General features: G+C 34.7%; 1 protein-coding gene across 3 annotated transcripts in view; it reads left to right on the forward strand.

Annotated features, from left to right (window-relative positions):
• Dmd (dystrophin) overlaps positions 1-22623 on the forward strand; it is a 2014880-nt gene that overhangs the window by 1675916 nt on the left and 316341 nt on the right. For all 3 annotated transcript variants that reach the window (XM_077794046.1, XM_077794047.1, XM_077794048.1), the window contains one exon: positions 9686-9832. In XM_077794046.1, the coding sequence (XP_077650172.1) occupies positions 9686-9832 (147 nt within the window). The remainder of the gene's footprint in view (positions 1-9685; positions 9833-22623) is intronic.

Here is a 22623-nt window from a genome sequence, read left to right on the forward strand (position 1 = left end):
TATGCACTTGCAAATTGTGATGAGGATTGAAAAAGAAAATAGGGTGCCAAGACTAAGAAAAGTAATGGACACTTATTTTAGATGGGGCAACCAGGGATGGGCTCTCTTTACTGCTCATATTTAGCTGATATATGAAGTATATGACCAGGAGCCAGACAGATAAAGAATAGAAATGTAAAACTCCAAGCAGAGGGAACAGCATAGCCAAGGGTTTTAAGTCAAGAATAAGCTTGGTGAGATTAAAGAGTCCAGCATCTTTTAAGTTCTTGTTAGAAATGCCAGATTCTCACACCCATCTTGGACCTACTAAACAAAAACTTTACATAAAATCCATAAATCTCTGTGTTAACAACCTCTCCACGTGATTTTAATGCACACCATTACTTGAGAATCACTGCCTTACATATATGTTTGAAACATATAGGAGAGTGGTAGAGCAAAACTGTATCTCTACTTAGGGGCTATGGTATTAGCAAATGTGGCACAGAACATAAAATGTTTGCAAGTTCAGAAAGTAGGTTAAATGTAAAACTTAAATCTGTCTAAAATAACTCCTAAATTTGAAGATCAACGATCTTGTGGTTGATGTTTCAAATGATTTATAGATTATTTCTTATTTTTAAGTAAGTTAATAGATTTAATTAACTGCCATTTTTGCTTTTATGTGTTATTGTATATAATTAAAGCTTCTCAGAAAGAAAATATTGGTATTTTTTATTTCCTTAGCAATCAAAAGCATGGCTTGCTTAAATGATTTGTTTATACTCATTAAAAACCCTTTTATTTTAATTGTGCATATTTTTCAATTAGCCTTCATAAAACACTCATGAACTACCTTTTTGTTTTAATTGTGTCATTAGAAAGCTATGGAAAAGTTTAGGGCTAATGTAGCTCAGTGCTAGAGCACTTGCCTAGCCCCTGGGTTCAGTCACCAGCACTACACACACACACACACACACTCACACACACACACACACACACACACAAAAGGTTTTGTAGAAGTGTTAAATGCTTCATTTGTTTGTTTGATTTGTTTACTTTTTTCCTATAAAGGATGTATAATTAATAGAGTAAGGATTATAGAAACAAATTCCCAAAGAAATTTAATATCCAAGATTGTTTTCCTTGTTCTTAAAAGTAAAAAAATCTTTCCTTTATGATCAATGCTGTCCTGTTCATCATTCACAAATTATGTATGTGAAAGGAAAATGAACAGATATAGCAAAGAAAAATGATAGACATATCATATGGTAAAGATATAACTCAGGTTTTATTTTTAAAATATTGGGGTTAAAGCTTCATAGTGAAGCTGTGTTCAGAAAGGTGAAGAATTATGATCAATGCAAAGGGCAGAATGTTTAAAAGAATTTATGCTTTTAAGTTTGGGTGTGCATGGTTTTTCAATAATATAAAGAGAAACTAGAGATCATTTCTCAATAAAAATGTGGATTCTTTTTGGGAAAAACACAGGCCATTAATTGCTCTTTTTTAATGACACATATTTGGAAGTATATTGAGTCTGAGAAGAAACCATGGTTAAAATATATTACGGATAACTGCTTGGGAAATAAGAATACCAGATTAAAAACAAACTTCATGCTTACAAACTTCACATTGTTTTCTTAAAATCTTTTATTTAACCTTCCCTAAGTTATCCTGATTATGCTACATCTAGGTCGTTAGTTCTGAGTCTGTTTCATTATTTATGTCCTTATTCAGTTTGCTCGTCAAAAGTGATCATGACCAAATATGAAAGTTTACAATTGCCCTGAAAACTGAATGCAAAGAAGACAATGAAAAAGAAACCACATAATATTTTGCCTTCGGGCTACCAGAATAAAAAAACTAATGCTGGAAAGGAATGCAATTGCATCTCTATTTTTAAAAAAGAATACATATTTAAGTAGCATAATTTATTGTCAAGAATGTCTCTACCAGAGGCAAAAGTGATGCTAAAGACAGAAAATTGTATTTATTCTGTCTGCAAACTACCCCCTGTGTCATGGCTCTATATAATCCTTTAGAATTCAGCAGAATCCAGGGACTTTATCTTTTTGTTGGAGAACCATGAGACAACCCTGTAAAGTTAGAAATGAGAATTCACATAAGAGGCCTCTTGAATAAATGGAATAAATGGCCATTGGAAAATTAGATGAAATTAGTTTGTGTGTTGGCTGCTATCCCTGTCCCAACCAAATTGCTCCACTGAGCTAGCACACTCATCCTTGAGCAATTTGGAGTGTTAGAGTGAGGCTCATGGTTGTGTCCATTTCCAGAAAACCTTCCTCAGGAAAAAAAAAATAGCCACCTTGACTGGAAAATTGTGCCATCTCTTCTTTCCAAAGATTGCTGCAGTAAAAGGGGGCAGTCCCTTTGTCTCAGTGTGGAACATGCCATGGCATAATCAGTGCTCCAGATCTCACTGGGACCAGGGTAATACTGGGTCTCCAGCAGAGAACAGATTCTTACTTAACTTCCAGGTTGTCTTGCTTCTCTCAGTCCCCTTCTTTTAAGAACATCCAGTTTCTGCTTCTCCAAAACCTGGCCTAAAGCAATAGGTATCTAAGACAAAAGTCAAGTCAAACCTATATCTTGGACACCACACCAGACAGAAACCACACAAATAAAAAGCCAAGAATTAAAGCAATGGTAGTCTCTAATCTTGATGTCTTTCATAAAAGATTTGCCTACAGCATATGGTATGTTTCTTTTAATTGATCCAATTGTATTTAAGGACCTCATTCCTCCCAGATGTTTTAGAAGTCCCAGCAGGCCTCTGATCCTCTAGGCAAAGGAGGGATGTTCTTTGACCCTCTTTGTCCCATTAGGATGATGTAGCCACCCAGTTAGTCCCTACTCAATTTCTTTTTTTTAATTTTTATTTATTTTTTAGTCATACATGACAGTAGAATGCATTTTGACATGTAATACATACATGGAATGTACATACATCAATCATATTGTCTATTCTGTTCTGCTGCCCTTCCTATCCCGCCTACTCCTCCCCTCCTCTCCCATTCTTTCTCTCTATCCAATCTAATGTGACACACTTTTTTTTTCTTTTTCTCATTACAACATCATATATGTATTCTGTATAACAATGAGGGTCTCCTTCCATCTTCCGTGCAACTCCCCTTCTCCCTCTTTTTCCCTCCCACCTCTCTTCCCTATTTAGTGGTAGTCTTCTTCTCATGCTCTTCATCCCAATTTCTTAAGTAGGATTTGAAATGTAAATTTCTCTACAGTGTATATAGCCCTAGAATGACACTTTATTGTTGGACTATACTAATTTTTTTTAAATATTTATTTTTTAGTTATTGGCAGACACAACATCTTTGTCTGTATGTGGTGCTGAGGATCGAACCCGGGCCGCACGCATGCCAGGCGAGCGCGCTACCGCTTGAGCCACATCCCTAGCCCCAGACTATACTAATTTTTAATTCTTGGTAAGACAGAACCTCCACAAAGGAGCAGGTTAATATTTTAGGAAGGAAAATTTTCAGACTCTAAGTAGCACTGTTTGCATTTAAAGATATAGATATACAGGGGTGTTTGTGTGTATGTGTATACGTGAATGCATGTGCATGTAAACTCATAAATGGCAGATATGACACAGTTTATTCAAGCATCCCAGAGTTTCCTCTCCTTCTGGCTGTCTAGTGTAACTACTACTGTTGTGGCTTTTCTTGGATTTTTCTGGACCTTTACAATTAACAGTTATATTTCTCTGCATCGATAAGCTTCATCTTGTTTACTTTCTTCCCAATTCAGATTAGATCCCACAGACTATATTTCCATTATATTCTGGCTAAAACTGAAACCATCCTGTGCCTAAGTATTTGTGCCACAATCATTTGACAAAATGCTAAAACTGGACCAACTCTCTTTTCCATGCTTGCATGGAATACTGTTAGAAAAAATGAGGAATTTGGGCAAATTGATTCTGCTAAAAAGTTGTGATCCTAGTCAGGCACCATGGCACATGCCTGTAACCTAGAACTTGAGAGGCTGAGGCAGGAAGATTATGAGTTCAAGGCCAGCCTCAGTAATTTAGTGAGATCCTGTCTCAAAGTCAAAAAGAAAAAAAAGACTGAGGAGGTAGTTCAGTGGTAAAGTACCCTAAGCTACAATCCCAAGTTTTATATATATCATATATATATCTCCTCGGTCTCAAATTAGCCCTCAGTACTATCTGGCAACATCACTACATTTCTTAGGTCAAATACCTCTCAGTCTGTATCACAACTAATTCAAATGTCCTCACTTATTCTTTTTTTTAAAGAGAGAGTGAGAGAGGGAGAGAGAGAGAGAGAATTTTAATATTTATTTTTTAGTTTTTGGCGGACACAACATCTTTGTTTGTATGTGGTGCTGAGGATCGAACCCGGGCCACACGCATGCCAGGCAAGCACGCTACCGCTTGAGCCACATCCCCAGCCCCCCACTTATTCTTAATTCATATTTACTTTCACTGAATATTCATTGCATTCCCTGCATTGCACACTATACTGAGTCTGCTGCTTCCTATTTCACAGAGGAAATAGCAGCTCTCAAAGTACAGTCCCCTTAACTTACTCTTTCTAATCTTCCCAACTAACCTCTGTACCTTGCAGTAAGAAGGGTATGTTAAATGTCAAGTCAAAATTGCTCCCTCAAAAAATAACCTTTCTGCTGAGTGTGGTGGCACACACTTGTAATCCCAGCAGCTCAGGAGGCTGAAGCAGGAGGGATCTCAAGTTCAAAGCCAGCTTTAGGAACTTAGCAAGGCCCTGTCTCAAAATAAACATAAGAGGGGCTGGGATATTGCTCAGTGGTTAAGGACTCCTGGGTTCAATCCCTGATACTACTACTACTACTACTAATAATAATAATAATAATAATAATAATCTTTCCTTGTTAGAAAATTTCTTTTTTTAGCTGCAAAAGTGGTCGAGGACTGTAATTCTGAATATGCATTGAACAAACCCTTAACTATATAAAGATAAGCAAAGATATATCAGGCAATTTAATTTTATACAAAGAAGAAAAACTTGACATATGAGACTTATAGATCATTCTAAATCAGTACTTTTATATCTATAATCAGACAACATTTAATGAAGTGAAAATTCTGCCTACATGAAACTAGTCATAATAAAATTAGATTTGGTATGTTCTTTCATGGAGCACATATTCCAGATGTTTAAGTGATTCAAAGAAAACCTACAGTATAATGGCTCCTTTCAATGTTTTCTCACTTACTGCCTCCAAACTAGAATAAAAACTAATGAAATTCTGGCATCATTTAAATAGTACATCAGCTCAGCTAACTACTTTTTGACATTTTATGTATAGTGTTTAATAATTTAAGCATAAATTTATGCATACTACATTAGAAGTGCTAATATTTTAAATCTAGTCAAACTGAGTATTACATTCATTTAAGTGACATGGTACCTGTACTCACCCTTTACATGTTTTGTGATTCAGCATTTAGGGAGCCATATTTCTTGTTGTGTTCACTTTTAGATGTTGACAGCATATGCTACGAGCCATCCATTGGTGGAGTACAACTGCCACCAGAACCAAGGTCTAATGCCAAAAAACATTGATTTGACTGTCTCCTTGGTAACACTCTCCTACCTCCTTATCTTTGCATATTTTCTACCATCAGTTATCTCCTTTTTCTATATCCATGTGTCTAATGCCCTCATGATGATTTCTAGCTGGTTATTCCATCAAGATACCTCCCCAAAGTGAACCTTTACCCCAAATTACACTTTATCAACATACCTCTCCACAATCAAAGCTTTCATTATCATATACCTTAACAGAAATTTAGGCATTTGGATTAAATGAAATATTTGGCTTTTTTCTTAATTAGTGATAGTACCAGTAGCAACAGCATATGTAGTAAAATAATAGTAGTAGTAAAAATCCATAATAGATGCTATCTCTTCCAACTCATTTAGGACTCATACTTCAACAGTTAATGGGAAAAATGAGTTAAAGGGGGGATCACAAAAATATGGCTTAAAACTTTAATCTAAAATTGTCACAAATATTTTAATGTTGTGTGATGGCCTTTTCTTTGAATGCAGATCCACTAATTGAATTCTCTGTAAGTCACACTGATAATATGAACTTTTTGATGTCCTCTTCTCATTTCTTTAATATAGAAAAAGTCCTTCAGAAATCATGTGAGCATTCTGAATACAGATTCCTCGTAAATTTTAGGGTTGTTTTCTTAATATTTCACAGTTTTTTCATGCACACCTACTTAATAATATTCATTTTCTTTAGAAGTTTCCAGAGTATTTGATAGAACTTGTTTTCCAAGAAATAACAATTTTTTCTCTTTAGATGACTTGTTCTTTGATTTGGGAAATCTCTAATTAAATTAGTAACTGGAGCACTAACAGTAAAATAAAGTTTTGAGAACACATATCCAACTGACAGTTATGTACATGACTAAAAATTAATGAGCAAGGTCATGCAAACTGTCAACCACATCAAATATTTTTATTTTGAGACTCTTATAGACTCCAGTCTCTAAATGGAAACTGGTGAGTTATAGTTTAGGTCACTTTAGAGAACCTCGATTATCACTACTAGAAGGCAACAAGAATAAAGAAAAGAAAAAGCCATAGGATCTCAATAACGATGTTGGGGGGGATATTTTAAAAAGAAAAGAAAAAAGAGATGGGCTGGGAATATAGCTCAGTGGTACAGTGTTTGTCTACCACAGACAAGGTCCTGGTTTCAATCTCTACTACTCCAAAAAAAAAAAAAAAAAAGGAAGTGGGGAGGAAGAGTTTTGTGAATAATTATGAATACAGTAACTTAAATTTCTTAATCCATTTTATCCTACAAAACATTGATGCAGCATTAAAAACTGCTCAGGAGGGCTGAGGTTGTGGCTTAGTGGTAGGGCATTTACCTAGCATGTGTGAGGCACTGGGTTGGATCTTTAGCACCACATAAAAATAAATAAATGAAATAAAGATATTGTGTCAATCTACACCTAAAAAAATAATAACTTCCCAGGATTTTGGAAGAGAAAGTGAAAATTGAAAATTCTAATAAGAGACATTAAAACATGTACATTATATAAGCTAAAGGGAGCTGAATTGTAATATGACTTATTTGGAATGGAAACACAACTTAATGGCTAAGCCCTTCTCTGGGGAACAGAGATGTTTAGCACAAAGAGTTCACCTACAGTATTAACAGATTCTGTCCACTATTCTGCCATCTCCACAGTGGTTCCTGTTTGTAGTTCTACCTCACATGATATTTATTTGTTGTTACTAGAAACGCATGTTATTTTCCAGAAGAGAATGGTTTCATTTGGTAATCACCATCCTTGTCCAGGTTTCCCCACTGACATTTAAGAAATCTGATTTCTAAAATTTCTTTTACACAAAACAAAATCATTATGGATCATTTCCTTTTAGAGATTTGAATTCACATATATGGATTTTGACCACTTTCTTCCATGGACACTTAATTCTGATTCTTTTAATCCATGTATTTACTCATAAGGAAATGGAATAATATTTACTATCAACCCCTATAAAATGTTTTTAATTTCAGACTGATTCCTGTGGCATTCCACTGACATGTTGATTAAAGATGAGTACATAACATGAATTTTTTGCACATATATCATCAGAAGGGACTCTTTATTTTTTATTACTATATACAACTCGCATACATGAAATCAATCATTTTGAAGTATTCTATTTAGTGCTGTTTAGCATATTCACAAGGTTGTATCACTAATATGAGAACACTTTCATCACCCCCAAAAGAAATCCCCAATTTTAATATAATGTTTTAAATAAGCACATTTAGCCAGGTGTGGTGGCACATGTCTGTAATCATAATGACCCAGGAGGCTGAGGCAGGAAGATAACAAGTTTAAGGTCAACCTCAGCAAATTAGTGAGGCCATAAGCAACATAGTGAGACCCTGTCTCAAAATTTAAAAAAAATAAAAAATAAAAAGGCTGAGGGTGTTGTTTGGTGGTAAAGGGTTCAATCCCTATTACCAAAAATAAAGAAGCACTTTAAAAACCACAAAATCAACAGAGTGGTTGTCACAATATCTTTTGTTTGAGAACCATACAAGAGTCATATAGTTCATACACACCACATTTCATTGATGAAATATTGAGGTTGATCTGAGAGTATAATGCCATTCTTAATTTGAATGTGTATCTGGCTTGCATTTAGCATGGGATGGCATGCAGGGTTATAGAAGACGTCAGTGTAAACAATAGTTTTACCAACACAGTAAACCAGACAGAAATAACACCTGCCTATATCAAGCAAGTGAAAATAGCACGTAGAGTCAAGTAAGTGATGTTGTCCTTGTGCACAGACATTACATTACACAAACTGTTCTAAGTGAGGGAATTTGTCCCTTAGAAATTGCTCATTGGAACATTTGGACATCATGCATCATGTTAAAGATCCATAAATGCCATCTCAATAGGGTAGATATGATGCATGATAATATCCTCCCCATATCTGCATACGGTTCTTCTGCTCAACAGATTGTCATGATGCATTGCATCGGAGACTCCTGCTCTAGTGCTTCAGAGACAGCTGAGAAGTCCCACGGGAGCCTTCAGAAGTCATTGCTACAGGAGTAAAATACCAGGAGAACAGAAAGTCATTCCTAGTTCTTGACAAAATACCTGCGTCCCTAAATGAAACTATTTATTATGTGGTTGATATGAAGTATGAATGCAATATTATATGATCGAGTGTATCTTTTTATTGTAAAAAATAAGAATCCATTTCTGGTTGTGAGATGAGTAGAATTTAGAATCTAGCCGCACCATATTTTTTACTGTTATTTTGCCAGTCCAAAATTTCTTTGAACAGGTATATGACATGATAGTTAAGAATATGCACTAGGATACCTGCATAGGTATCCTAGGTTACTCAGTTATTACATATGGGACCTTGGTGATATCTAACATCTGCAAGTCTGTTTTCTCATGTGTAAAATGAGAATTCTCCAATTATCAGTCTCATATAATTGTTTTGTAGGAATAAAATTAGTCTACATGTGGATAAAGCTTACCACAGAACTAGGAACTTAAAAAAGTGCTCAAAAATATTAGTTATCATTAACAAATGTCCATTATTATAATACTGCCACCAAAAATGTTTTAGTCTATCTGGGCTGCTATAACAAAAAATTCCATAAACTGGGTGGCTGTAAACAACAGATATTTATTTCTTACATTTTTGGAGGTTGTGAATCCTAGACCAAGGCACTGACAGATTTGGTGTCTGGTGAGGACCAATTCTTTAGGGACATCACCTTCTCCCTGCATCCTCACATGATTATAGGAGCTATCTAGCTCTCTGAGGTCTCTTTCATAAGGCCACTAACCCCCAAAACCACCTCCTCCAAAGCTCCACATCCTAACACAATTGCCTTAGGGGTTAGGATATCTTTTTTATTATTATTACTTTTTAGGACTTCAACATATAAATTTTGGAGCAATCACACATTCAGGTCATAGCACAGAATGAACATCACTGACACTAAACCCCAAAAAACAATAAGATATCTTGTATTTCTTTGCCTTCAATATTTCTTTGCCTTCAATATTCTCATCTTCCAATTTTTGTCTCTTTGCTTTAATATTCTCATCTTCCAATTTGCTCTTGACTATTTTACACAGGCACTTCGGGGAGAGATTGCACCTCTAAAAGAGAATGTAAGCCACGTCAATGATCTTGCTCGCCAGTTGACCACATTGGGCATTCAGCTCTCACCATATAACCTCAGCACTCTGGAAGACCTGAACACCAGATGGAAACTACTACAGGTAGATACATTATAAGCATTGTTGTTCCTTGTTACAAAAAGATATCAAACAGCTAAAACTTACTTATAAGGAACAATGTAATATAAGTAATATCTTTATTTGATGTTCACAATAATGTTTTGTGAGGATTAGATAGTGTATATTATTTGGTAAGTTCCTATGTAAATATTTTCAAACTGTTATTAATTTTGGAAATGGCTAAAAGTTGAACTTCTACATGTTGTGCAATAAATATGAAAGAGAATGCTGAATTGTGATGGAAGAATTGAATTGCTAGCAGATAGTTCCTTTGTATTATTATTTCTTGGATTCTTAAAATACCTTTTCCTTTTGAATCATAATTTAAATAAAGTCAGTAGTTAGATATGTTCTAAAATTGTTTGAATGAAGAACATCTCATCACAAACCCATACATGGAACTTTTTCATAGGTTTTCCTAATGAATACAGGGAATAGAAATATTCTCAAGGTCACGCTTATTAGCTGTGGGACCTTGGGCAATTTACTTAACCTTTCTGTGACTCAATCTTTCATCTGAAAAAAGGGAAAATAAAATTCTCTATAGTATCAGTTTATTATAAGAATGAATAACTCATAGTAAATATAAAATGCTTGAAACGGAACCTGCTACATAGTAAACACTGTAAATTCTAGCTCTTGGTGTTATTTGATTAAGATTCTTACACTACAAAGGGTTGAGAATATGATGTTTTAGTTGAGTGACCTTGAAGCCATTTAACATATCTTTTGTCAGATTCCTCATCTCCAACACAGTTGCTATAATTATGAATGAGCTAGTTGATGTAGAGTTCTTTGTATTTGGTTCATAGTAAGAACTCAGAAAATGGCTGTAGTGGAGGTGTCTCTGTATTCCCTATGTGTATGATAATTATTTCTCCAAACTACAAAACTCGTTTAATCACAGACTTAGGGAATCATTTTCTCTCCTTTTCCAACTTCATAGGATGCAGATAGTGTGCTCCTGAGAACAGAGGAAAAAACTGAGTTTAAAAATATTTGCTGTCAAAGTTTTAATAAGAAAAAAATAATAAACCAGATTACTTTCCTATTGACAGTCCATTTAGGGGTGTGATTGAAAGTTCTGTTAAAGAATTGCTAGATCTTTAATAAAAACAAGCTCCAAATTCAAGACCTCTTGGGATCTCGTATAATTTAATTCTTCTTTTGATGGATAGTCTTGAAATATTTGTATGATATATTGTTATAAGTGGCATTGACTAAAGCCTGGCAATATAGTTAAGTGATTATATGCCATTCTCTGTCTGCTCCACAGTAGTTCAGTACTATTAAAATCTTATCAGTTTCATGGGACTGGGGTTGTATGTAGCTCAGCAATAGAGCACTTGCCTAGCACATGTGAGGAACTGGGTTTGATCCTCAGAATGACATAAAAATAAATAAATAAAATAAAGGTATTGTGTCTATCTACAACTAAAAACAAACCTTATCAGTTTCATCCTTAGTATGTTTTTAATTTTAAGCACAAATAAGGAAAGTGTCAAAGAAAACCAATGGCCACATTTGTTCCATTCAAGTGTTCTCAAATTATATTTTAAAATTTCTTTTAGATAGCTGAATGCCACATTTGCTTTTGAAATATGGTAAAGATTTGTGACAGCTGCATGTAAATTTATAAATAAGGTCAAAAGATTATAACTGAAAGGAAATGTTCTTTTAAAACTTAATGCTAAGGGCTGGGGTTGTAGCTCAGTGACAGAGCACTTGCTTAGCATGTGTGAGGCACTGGATTCAATTCTCCGCACCACATAAAAATAAATAAAATAAAGGTTCGTCAACAACTAAAAAAATATTTTTTTAAAAATCAGTGCTAAATGATCCATTCCACTTGAACTACTTATTTAGATGTAAAGTGTAAGAAAATATTTATAGCTGAATTTTCCATTCTTTGAAATGACTAAAGACTTGGCCATAAGTATAGGGAAGAACATGTGAGGAAATTGTGTGGTGGAGTAAAAAAGAGCATTGAATGAGGCCTAACTTTAAACTAAAGTTCAGTTATTCTTTAACCATGTTATCCTGGCAAAGCCAGTTACTTCTCCCAGCTTCAATATCCTCACTTTGAAAATGAGATAATTCATTTGTCTGAAGTTACATTTGGTTCAATTCTAGAATTATGTATCTGGATATATAGAGGAGATTCACATATGACAAAATTTAGTTTAGAACCAATGAAGATGCTTCTTTTTATTCATAATACAGATGTAGCTTACTGGAATTACTTTTCAGTCTTTAAATGTTTAACCCTTTACCCCAAGCCTATACATATGTTAATTCAATCAGTTTGTGTTATATGCTTCTTTTGTAGCAAATTTCACATTTCTATCTTTGAACATGGTCTTAAGAATATGCTTTGAAAGTGTTTATAGCACAAAGCTGATAAGTCTGAGGTTTTGGTTTGCACATAACTGAGTCAAGTTGATTCCATTATTTTTTTTTATGTGTGTGTGTGTGTGGTGCTGGGGATTGAACCCAGGGCCTTGTGCATGCAAGACAGGAACTCTACCAACTGAGCTATATCCCCAGCCCCATGATTCCACTCTTTGACCATAATTCTAATCTAGATGTCAGTCCTTGTTCAGAAAGAGAACAAAGCAAAGAAATGATGTTTATGTCAAGTTTATTCCTATTACTGGAAGAGCCACTTATAGTCCTGTTGAGAACATTTTACATTTATAAGAATGTATATAACTAAAGCATTACCCTGCTTCTATGGTGGCAAGCGCAAGTCCATCATTGTCATGACATCGTATTTGTATAAAAATAATTTATTTCCTTACTATGCTATGTCAGTTAGCTAAAATCATGTTAAAGACTAAGAATGAGTTCATAATTCCCTCTGATAAGATAAAGAAAAATGGAAAAGCAGAGAGTTGGAGTAGTGGGAGGCAGATATAAACAAAAGAAAACAAAAATAGGCCAGACACACAGGCACATGCCTGTAATCCCTACTATTCAAGAGACTGAGGCAGGAGGATCACAAAGTCAAGGCCGGTCTGGGAAATTTAGCAAAACCCTGTCTTAAAAAATAAAAAAAAAGGTCTGGAGATATAGCTCAGTGACAGAGTGTCCCTGAGTTCGATCCCCAGTACCACAAGGAAAACAAAACAAACAAACAAACCAGAAAGGGTCTTAATTTGTGGTAAAATAGTGTAATACAAGGAATAGAGTCACATGCTATCAGGTTTGTCTCTCTTGATATCAGAATATCCCGGGTTTAATCACATGATATATTAATTTTGATTTTTAAAGAAAGTCATACTGGTATTTTAGTTATATGTAAAATGGGTGAAAGTGGTGGAACCAGATTAGCAAGTATAGGTGTGTTCATCAGAAAAGTAAAGCACAGTCCCAAATGACCAATATATATAGAAATAGAATTGAGTATACAGAGAATTGCATTTTGAATCCACATATGGAAGTACAAGAGACATTGCTTAGCTTGTTTCAAACTTTCTGTGGGAATAAAATACTATTTTCTCCCTCAGAGTGCTCATTGGTATGGATGTCACTACTTGACCATTCGACAGTGTTTATGCTATTGGAAACCATCATTTTTTTCAGTTTTTTATTTGTTCTTTTTAGTTATACATGACAGTGGAGTGTATTTTGACATATCATATATACCTGGAGTATAACTTCTTATTCTTGTGGTTACACATGATGTTGAGTTATACTAGTCGTGTATTCATATATGATAGCATGTGACTCTATTCCTTGTATTACACTATTAACATCTCCCCTCTCTTCCCTTTATTCTCCTTTATCTAATCCAGTGAACTTATATTCTTCCCCTCCCTACCCTCCCTTGTTGTGGATAGGCATCTGCATATTAGAGAGAACATTTGGCCTTTGGTTTTTTGAGAGTTGGCTTATTTCACTTAGCATGGTATTCTCCAGTTCCATCCATTTATCAGCAAATGCTGGTAATCTCATTCTTTTTATGGCTGAGTAATATTCCATTGTGACATGTACCACATTTCTTTATCCATTCATTTGCTGAAGGGCATCTAGGTTGGTTCCATAGCTTAGCTATTGTGAATTGAGCTGCTCTAAACATTGATACAGCTGTGTCACTATAGTATACCAATTTTAAGTCCTTTGGGTATATGCCAAGGAGTGGGATAACTGGGTAAAATGGTGGTTCCACTCAAAGTTTTCTGATGACTCTCCTTGTTTCTTTCCAGAGTAGTTGCACCAATTTGCAGTCCCACCAGCAATATATGAATGAACCTTTTCCCCCACATTCTCGCCAACATTGTTACTTGTATTCTTGATAATTGCCATTCTGACTGGAATAAGACAAAATCTCAGTGTAGTGTACTTTTAATTTGCATTTCACTATTTGCAAGAGATGTTGAACATTTTATATATTTGTTTACCAATCATATTTCTTCTGTGAAGTGTCTATTCAGTTCCTTTGCCTATTTATTGATTGGGTTATTTGTGTTTTTTTGGTGTTAAGGAAATCATCATTTTTTTCAGTTACAAAGAGTTCTCATCTACTCTCTCACTTAACCCTCACAACATTATGTATTGTGATTATAATTATATTTTATGATTAGTCAGTTTTATAATGTAAGGAAACTAAGACTTAGAAACATTAAGTGACACAACTACAGTCACATCACTTGTGTCAATCAGGATCTGAATCAGGTCTTCTAATCTACCCTTTTTTGTTTCCTCCTTTTAAAGTCCTATTAATTTTGGACTTAACAAAGTCATAATTTAAAGCTATTTTAGCAACACACATGTAAAGTACTTCATTTTTATACTTAAATGATTCTCAGGTATATTAACTTTGAAATCTTCCTTTTAACAAACCAACAGATTAATGAGCCCAGTTCATTGTCCCCCTAAAAAATCACACTTGTAGTTTCAAATATAAAATTTTAAAGTATTATATTCCTCATTGCCTTTAGAGCTCAGAAATTGTAGTAAAACCAACCAAAAGTGATTTTAATGAATTAAGTCTTAAAGCAGAAGCAAAGCTAATATTTGATCAAGTAGGAATGAATATCAAAACCAATTTGGAAGAAAGTTAAAATGAGAAACCTTTTTAATTGTGAGGCAGTGCACACATGTTGAGTGGATTGGTAATGTTCTTTATTCATTGGCACAAATATTAGTATTTCTCTGCACTCATGAGTAAACCCACAGACAGCAATAGAAGCTACAAATAACTTTATCATAAGGAGTGCTTTATTGACTGGAGAGAACTTATGCAGTGTGAACCCTTGGGGAAAAAAGAATAATATGAAGGCATTTCTAGGTATGAAGTTCTTTTTAAATATGTTAAAGAACAGTGTTATGAATTATGTATGTTTTTTTAAAAGTTTCCTAAGAATTTTCCAAAGTCATACAGACATCATTATACTCCATCTGCACAGCACTGTGGTAACTCTCTGTCATAGGGGTCCAGACCCACATATTCTGTACATTCTATTCCTTCTTTGTTTCCTTCTTCTTTCATTAAGTTGGCACAGAATGAGCATCTACTGTACACCAAGCCAACATGGTAATCATTCTATTTAGTCTAAAGACAAATTGATCAAACCTTCCTCTACTACTTATGCCATCTTAAGAAAAGCTTTATAATTGGGTTTTCTTCCATTGTTACCACCCTCTCTCCCTTTCTCCATGTTATAAACAAAAAAATGTACATACTATTATACTGTTATAATATTGATACTACAAAATGATATTATAACATTGATACTTTTTTCAGATCTGTGGTTTACAATATCTTTAATAATTTCTCACTGAGAATTGTGTCTATATAGTCAAATTGGCAAGATTTGTGAGAGAATGCGGTGTCATAGTTCTGGCCAATATAAATATTTGCATGGCTTCATTTTTTAGAAACTACACAAAAGTAATTTTTAAAAAATTAAAAATTTTAACTCAGAAAGTCTTTTGTTCTTCACTTTGGTGAGATAGGTTTTCAAACAGGTCTTCTCTCTGTGTGTAGGTGAGTATATCCTTATCATCTTTGAGCATAGAATCTGAACCTTTAAATATGTTGACAGGTTTTGAGCATTTTACTCACACCCTTCTTTTTTCTAATGATTCTATGCTAATTGCTTTATGTTATGGAGTCCCTTCTAGGTAGGAAGCCTAGGTGAGCTCTAGCATCTGCTCCTACAAATAATGTGAGCCTATTACTACCTGAAAGTAAGGAGAGGATATCCAAGCATCCTTTACTTCATTTAACAAAAGTTAACCCACTGGGTTGGTTCTACTGATGTCTTCCTAGCATATCCTATTTTGATTTTTTTCTTTAACAAGGAAGATCTAAAATTCTTCTGCTTTTGATTAGACCATAGAACTTAGTCTAAAGCCATTCTCCCACAAAATATATTTTCTTACATCAGTGGTTCCCACAGTATAGTGAGCATCATAATCACCTAGAAGCCTTATTAAAACACAGATTTCTGGGTCCTACCTCCAAAGTTTCTGATTAATTAGGTCTGAGTTAGAGCCTGAGATTCTTCATTTCTAGCAAATTCCCAAGTGAGACTGATACTGCCCATCCAGGGATCATATTTTCAGAACCATTGTCCTATATTAAGCACTTGTCAGGTAGTCTAAGTTTGAAAAATTGGAAAAGCACATGATTTCTGAAACGCTTAAACTCTAACTAGGAAAACTAAGTATACACAAAGCTCAATTTTAGAGGAGAATTATAGTGCTACAAAAGCACAGAAACCCAGACACTTAAATTTTCTTTGAGGTAGAAAGAGGAGAATAAAGGTAAACTTGGACAATGCGAGGAAACTTTTATTAGCTTCCTAGTAACATACTCTGTTACTTTGCTGCTATTTTTATTTGATATATCTGCTGACCAATATGGTAGCCACATATGATTACTGATCCTTTGAATGTCCAGTCCAAATTGAGATGAGTTGTAATATATACATATATGTGTATATATATGCTTTCAAAGAGTATAAAAATGTAAATAATTAATGTTTGTATTGGTTACATGTTACTTTGTTGTTCCTTTTGGTGTATTTGGTTAAGGAAAATATGTCATTATTATGAATTTCATTCATTTTTATGATTATTCAGACTTGGTGTTTTTCTTGAAAATAAAAAAAGTGAGCCTGTCACTTCAACAAAAACAACTGACAGATTTTTCTCTTTACTTTTTGAATGTGCCTACTAGAACATTTAAAATTTTGTATGTTGCTTTTACTATAATTATATTGGATAGCAGTAGTCTAGAACATAGTTCTAAAAACCTCTGATGGCTAAGAATCACCTGCAGAGATCGATAAAACACCCTCAGGAATTCATTTGGTATTGGGTGTAGCCTATGATTGGGCATTTCTATCAAGCTCCCAGGAGATGCTGTTATTCTATAACCATAAATAGAAATTCCTTCCCATACTGTGGATTATAGGGTTTTATAGAGAAGTGCAAAAATAGATTTTTTCATCAAGCATTGTCAGTAGCTTGAATACAAAATTGTCTTAGCCATATACCACTATTTTTATAAGCAAATCAGTAATACTATTAAACTTATACAAATGTTTATCAATTGGTCATTTTTCTCAGTTAACAGACACTAAGTAGTTCTTCTGTCATGTGGGGATCCTGCAGTTTGGGGAATACTAAGAAGGGATCCACCTGGTTTAAAAAATTAGAAACCTTTCCCACTCTCCAAAACATTGCAGTAACCTGTAGGGAAAACAATTCTTAACACATTTTAAACTGTAGGTTGCTCTTATAAAAAGATTTCAACTATAAAATCTAGGCAGATGTGCCCACAGGCAGGAGTCTTTATAATATAGAAAGTAAAGAAAATGAAAAGAGGAAAGAAGAATGTGTTTGTTTTTGAAAAGGTTAGGTCACTGAAGGATTTGTTGATATTAGGAATAGAATGACCGTGAAAGAAAGACAATTAAGTTCTAGGAAAACATCTTTTCTGTGAGGAGCAAACAATCATTTATGCTTAAACTTGACTCTGTTTTCTGAATAAAAAAGGAAGCTGTGAACCAGGCCCTCTAAAGAATTGACAAAGGGGGGGGGAGTGTCAATCTAAATGCCAAGGATAGTTACACCCCTGGGAACATACTGAGGTCAAAGTGCACTGTCAAGAATGTTGGGTTTTCAGTGTTTCTACCATTATGTTTACTTTATTCAAGAGGAACAATAACTGAAATTGCCCAGGTAACCTTGAAGGTAATATGGACCAGATGTTCCAAAGTCTGTCCTCCTCATCTTGGAAGAAAAAGAACAGCCTCATTTTCAAGGGCACTTCTTCTTTTTTTTTTTTTTTTTTTTTTTTTTTACAAAAAGGGTCTCAGGATATGTAGAACTATATAGGGAGATGAATGATGTAGGGAGTGTGACAAAAAAAAGAAATTATATGTGGTACAAGATGGGAATGAAGCCATCAGGAGTCAAAAGAAATATTTAGGAGTTGAAGAGAATGAAAGGCATATTATTTTTTTCAGACATTTTAGCAAGGGAACCCAAATCATTATGAAGTATTATTTGTTATTTGATTGTTTGATATTTATATGTTACCTAATTTCTAATTTATTTTAATCAGGAATTATTTTTCTAATTCTGAAGCTATTATGGTAATCCCTATAAGAATTTTATTATTTTTTATAATGGAATGTGCCCCTATTAGATGTGTTTAAACAGCAAATTTACGTATTGATGTGCATTTATTTGTTTTCCAATATCCTAATTCCTTTCTGAGTATTTAAAATTGTCATATTGCTCATGTTTTTTTGTCCTCCCTTATTTTGCAACTGATGTTTGCCCTTGCCTCCAATTTCTCACTGCTTTTTTCTTTCTTCTTTTAAGTGTTCTCTCTCCAGTCTGACCTCTCCTGCCCTGGAGTTTGACCCCGCCCACTCTTTCCTCTACATTTGTTTGCCCAGCTTGTTTTCTTCATTGCTTTTCCCACTGTCCGGCTGTGTGTGAAACACTCTGCCAGCAGCTGCTCACAGTTCCCATGCTACGTCATGCCCAGCATTCAAAGAGCTGCTGTTCTCACATTTCCACCAGCAAGACGCCCCCTCTCCTCCTCACTGCACATTTCTCCAGAAAGTAGAAAAGAACCCCTTTTCAGGCCATATGAAAAGCTACATGTCAGAGCCAACTCTGGTTAGGAGGATGGAGGCAAGCTTACAAAATTACAGAAATGCTATTTTTAAAGATAAATACCACAAATTGAATTTCAAAAGTATCCAGAATTTATCCTGATACTTCTTTACTTTTCTAAGTTCTTTGATATCCTTAAAATATGCTATAAGTTGTCCCATCACTTAATATATTAATTAATTTAATAAGGTACATATGTGAGTGGAAATTAGAAAGTGATTATTATATTAGAAATATAGCCCTTTACATGTAGAATTTTATTCAGCCAATGTATATGTGCAATATGGATTTGAGAAGAATTGATTTTAGCAAGTATCCCACGTGATTAAGATTAGTAATGAACACTTGTCTAGCACTTACTGCATACCACTCACTTTTCTGAGCAATTTGACATGCATTAATGCTTGTAAGCTTCACAATAGCCCTGCAAGGTGGATACTATCCTTATCCCTTTTACAGATGAGAAGAATGAGGACTCACAGGATTAGGTGGCTATTCTGAGCTAGTAAGTGAGAGAATCAGGATTTGAACTCAGGCAGTCTGGCTGGGGAATCCATCACTAACTATGTAATGTCACCCCTCTGATATTAAATTGAATCACCATAAAATCATTTCCTTTTAATTTGCAATCCAGCCCCTTTAAACAAAAAGAAAATATTTTCCCTAATATTTATTAATTTGTCAGGAATCACCTGGAACCAAGGGTTGAGGAAATAAGTATTTAAAGTAGGATGATTACATGAATCTCAGACCACAATCTCAGGAACAGCCTGCTTAACCCAGAGCCTGAATCATTCACAGATTAAAAACTAGAACCACTTTCTCTATCACCAGGTGGGATTAATCATCAAAGTGTTCCTGAAGTGAACAGAAATACTCCTTCATTCAGTCATCCATTCAATAAATTTTTTCTGGTATTTACTCTTTACTAAAGTCTGTATATAGGAATACAATGATAGAAAAAGCCTCTCTGGGGGCTGGGGTTGTGGTTCAGTGGTAGAGTGCTCACCTAGCATGTGCGGGGCACTGGGTTCAATCCTCAGCACCAAATAAAAATAAAGGTATTGTGTCCAACTACAACTAAAAAACAAAATATTTTTAAAAAAAAGAAAAAAGAAAAGCCTCTTTGGAGGGTTATAGCTTCTTGAGAAGACAAACATTAATTTTTAAAATCTCCCATTAATAATTACACAATGCAGTAAGTGTTGTGAAAGAAAATGCAGGATACTACAATGAGGATGTGGGGGGTGAGCATGTGTGTATTGGGTGAGACTGGGAGGCAGGAAAGGATGATCAGAGAGTGGTCTTCAGGCTTTGGTTAACTGAATGACTTTTCTATGCATCTGTAACTTGTATTTTAAATGGACTGAAGCTTGGGACTAACAAAATAAACAAAGTAGTTAAAATCCAGTATGTAAATTTAATAACTAGAGATCGTTTGAAGTAATGGACTGCAGAATTAACATATAATTAAGTCACATATAAAGAAGATTTCCTTTTGTTATTACAGACAGCATCCTGTGTGCTTTCTTCACACCGTTTTGAAAAATCTATGCTATGTGTTTGTTGACTTATTTATTGAAAGTCTATGGCCCTCATCTGAATTGTCAGCTCCATGAGGACAGAGGCCCTTAATACCACATCTACTAACACTTGGCAGTGTCTTTTATATAGTGGGCATTCAATAAATATTTCATGAATGGATAAATTCATGAAACTAAGTAAAAATATTATTGAACATTATTAAAAATAAGCAGAAAGTTATATCATAGAGGGAAAAGTTATAATTGCTGAAGAAATACTACTCATGTCTAAACCTGTGGATTTATAAGGATAAATAATACTTCAAGGGCTGGAGATGTGGCTCAGCGGTAGCCTGCTCGCCTGGCATGCGTGCGGCCCGGGTTCGATCCTCAGCACCACATACCAACAAAGATGTTGTGTCCGCCGAGAACTAAAAAATAAATATTAAAAAAAAATTAAAAAAAATAATACTTCAATAATTTTCAAAAAATCCCAAAAACTTTTTCAAAGAAAATTAAATATTTACCCTAACACTCAGGTGAACATAATTTACCTATGTCTTAGACCTTTTTCAAGAATTAATGATCCAGCCGGGTTCAGTGGCACGTGCCTGTAATCCCAGCAGCTTGGGAGGCTGAGGCAGGAGGATTGTGAGTTTAAAGCCAGCCTCAGCAAAAGTGAGGCACTAAGCAGCTCAGTGAGACCCTGTCTCTAAATAAGATATAAAATAGGGCTGGGGATGTAGCTCAATGGTCGAGTGTCCCTGAATTCAATACCCAGTACCAAAAAAAAAGAATTATTGATCCATGGACTCAGAAAAACATAGAACATACTTTGTTACCTTTGGGAAAAAAGAGATTGAATAGCCTCCCCTCCACTTTCTATAACAGCATTTTTAAATAATAAACATTATATACTTATGTAAAGTCAACATATGATGTACTCTAAAAACCATCATTATTATCACCTTCAAAATAGTCGATGTGTATTTATTACACTCAAGTTTCCTTGTGCCCTTAGCAATACCTCCTTCCTTTCCTGAGGCAAGCACTATTCTGTTTTTTGTTGCTATAAATGATTTTGCATTGTCTAGTTTTACATGAATGGGATGCATGGGTTTTTTTTTTCCAGTCATCATACGTATCTTGAGATTCATTCACATGTTGCATATATCAATAATTTATCCCTTTTTATTATTGAGTTGTATTCCATTGTATAGATATACCCTTGTTTCTTTATCTGTTTACTCTTTTTTTTTTTTTTTGGCAGTACTGAGGATTGAACCCAGAGCCTTATATACCAAACTGTATTCCAAGCTTTATTTACTTATTTATTTTAATTTTGAGACAGGTTCTCACCAGATTTCCCAGGCTGGCCTTGAACTTGCAATTTAGTTGAAGGACAGAAAAAAAAGCACACTAGGAAGGACCCCTACCAGTCTCGCTGGTATACTCCTCCCTCAGCCTCCCAAGTAGCTAGGATTGCAGGCATGTGCCACTGTACCTGGCTGTTTATTTACTCTTCAGTAGACATTTAGATTGCTTTCACTTTGGGGCTATTACAATAAAGACTACTAAGAGGAGTCAGCAATCCCCAAAGCACATCTCTCTCTCTCAAGATGGCCGACATCCTTCCTTGAATGTGTGTCTGCTTTCTTAAATAAATCTCTGTGCCTCTGACTGGCCTGTGTTGAAATTAAAAAAATTAATTTTTTTAAAAAAAGACTTCTATGAGCATTCCTGTACCAGTCTTTTTACTGACATACATCTTCACTCCCTTTGAGCAAATGGCTAGGAGAGGAACAGCTAGATAATATATGTGTTCAATGTATTAAGAAATTGCCAAAATCTTTTGTAAAGCAGTTGTAGCATATAACATTCTCACAAATACCATACAAGGGTTCCAGTTCCTCCACATCCTTCCCCAAATTTAATATGGTCAATCATTTTAATTTTAGCCATTTCAATAGGTTTATATTGAGACAGTGTGGTTTAAATTTGCATTTCCCTAATGACTAATGTTATAGCCACTCCAACTTTCTTATTATTTTGTTGATATGGTATAATGGTTTTCATACTTTTACTTTTAAACTGTTTATCTCTTTA

The sequence above is a fragment of the Urocitellus parryii genome, chromosome X, assembly GCF_045843805.1.
Source record: "Urocitellus parryii isolate mUroPar1 chromosome X, mUroPar1.hap1, whole genome shotgun sequence".
Lineage (NCBI taxonomy): Eukaryota > Metazoa > Chordata > Mammalia > Rodentia > Sciuridae > Urocitellus > Urocitellus parryii.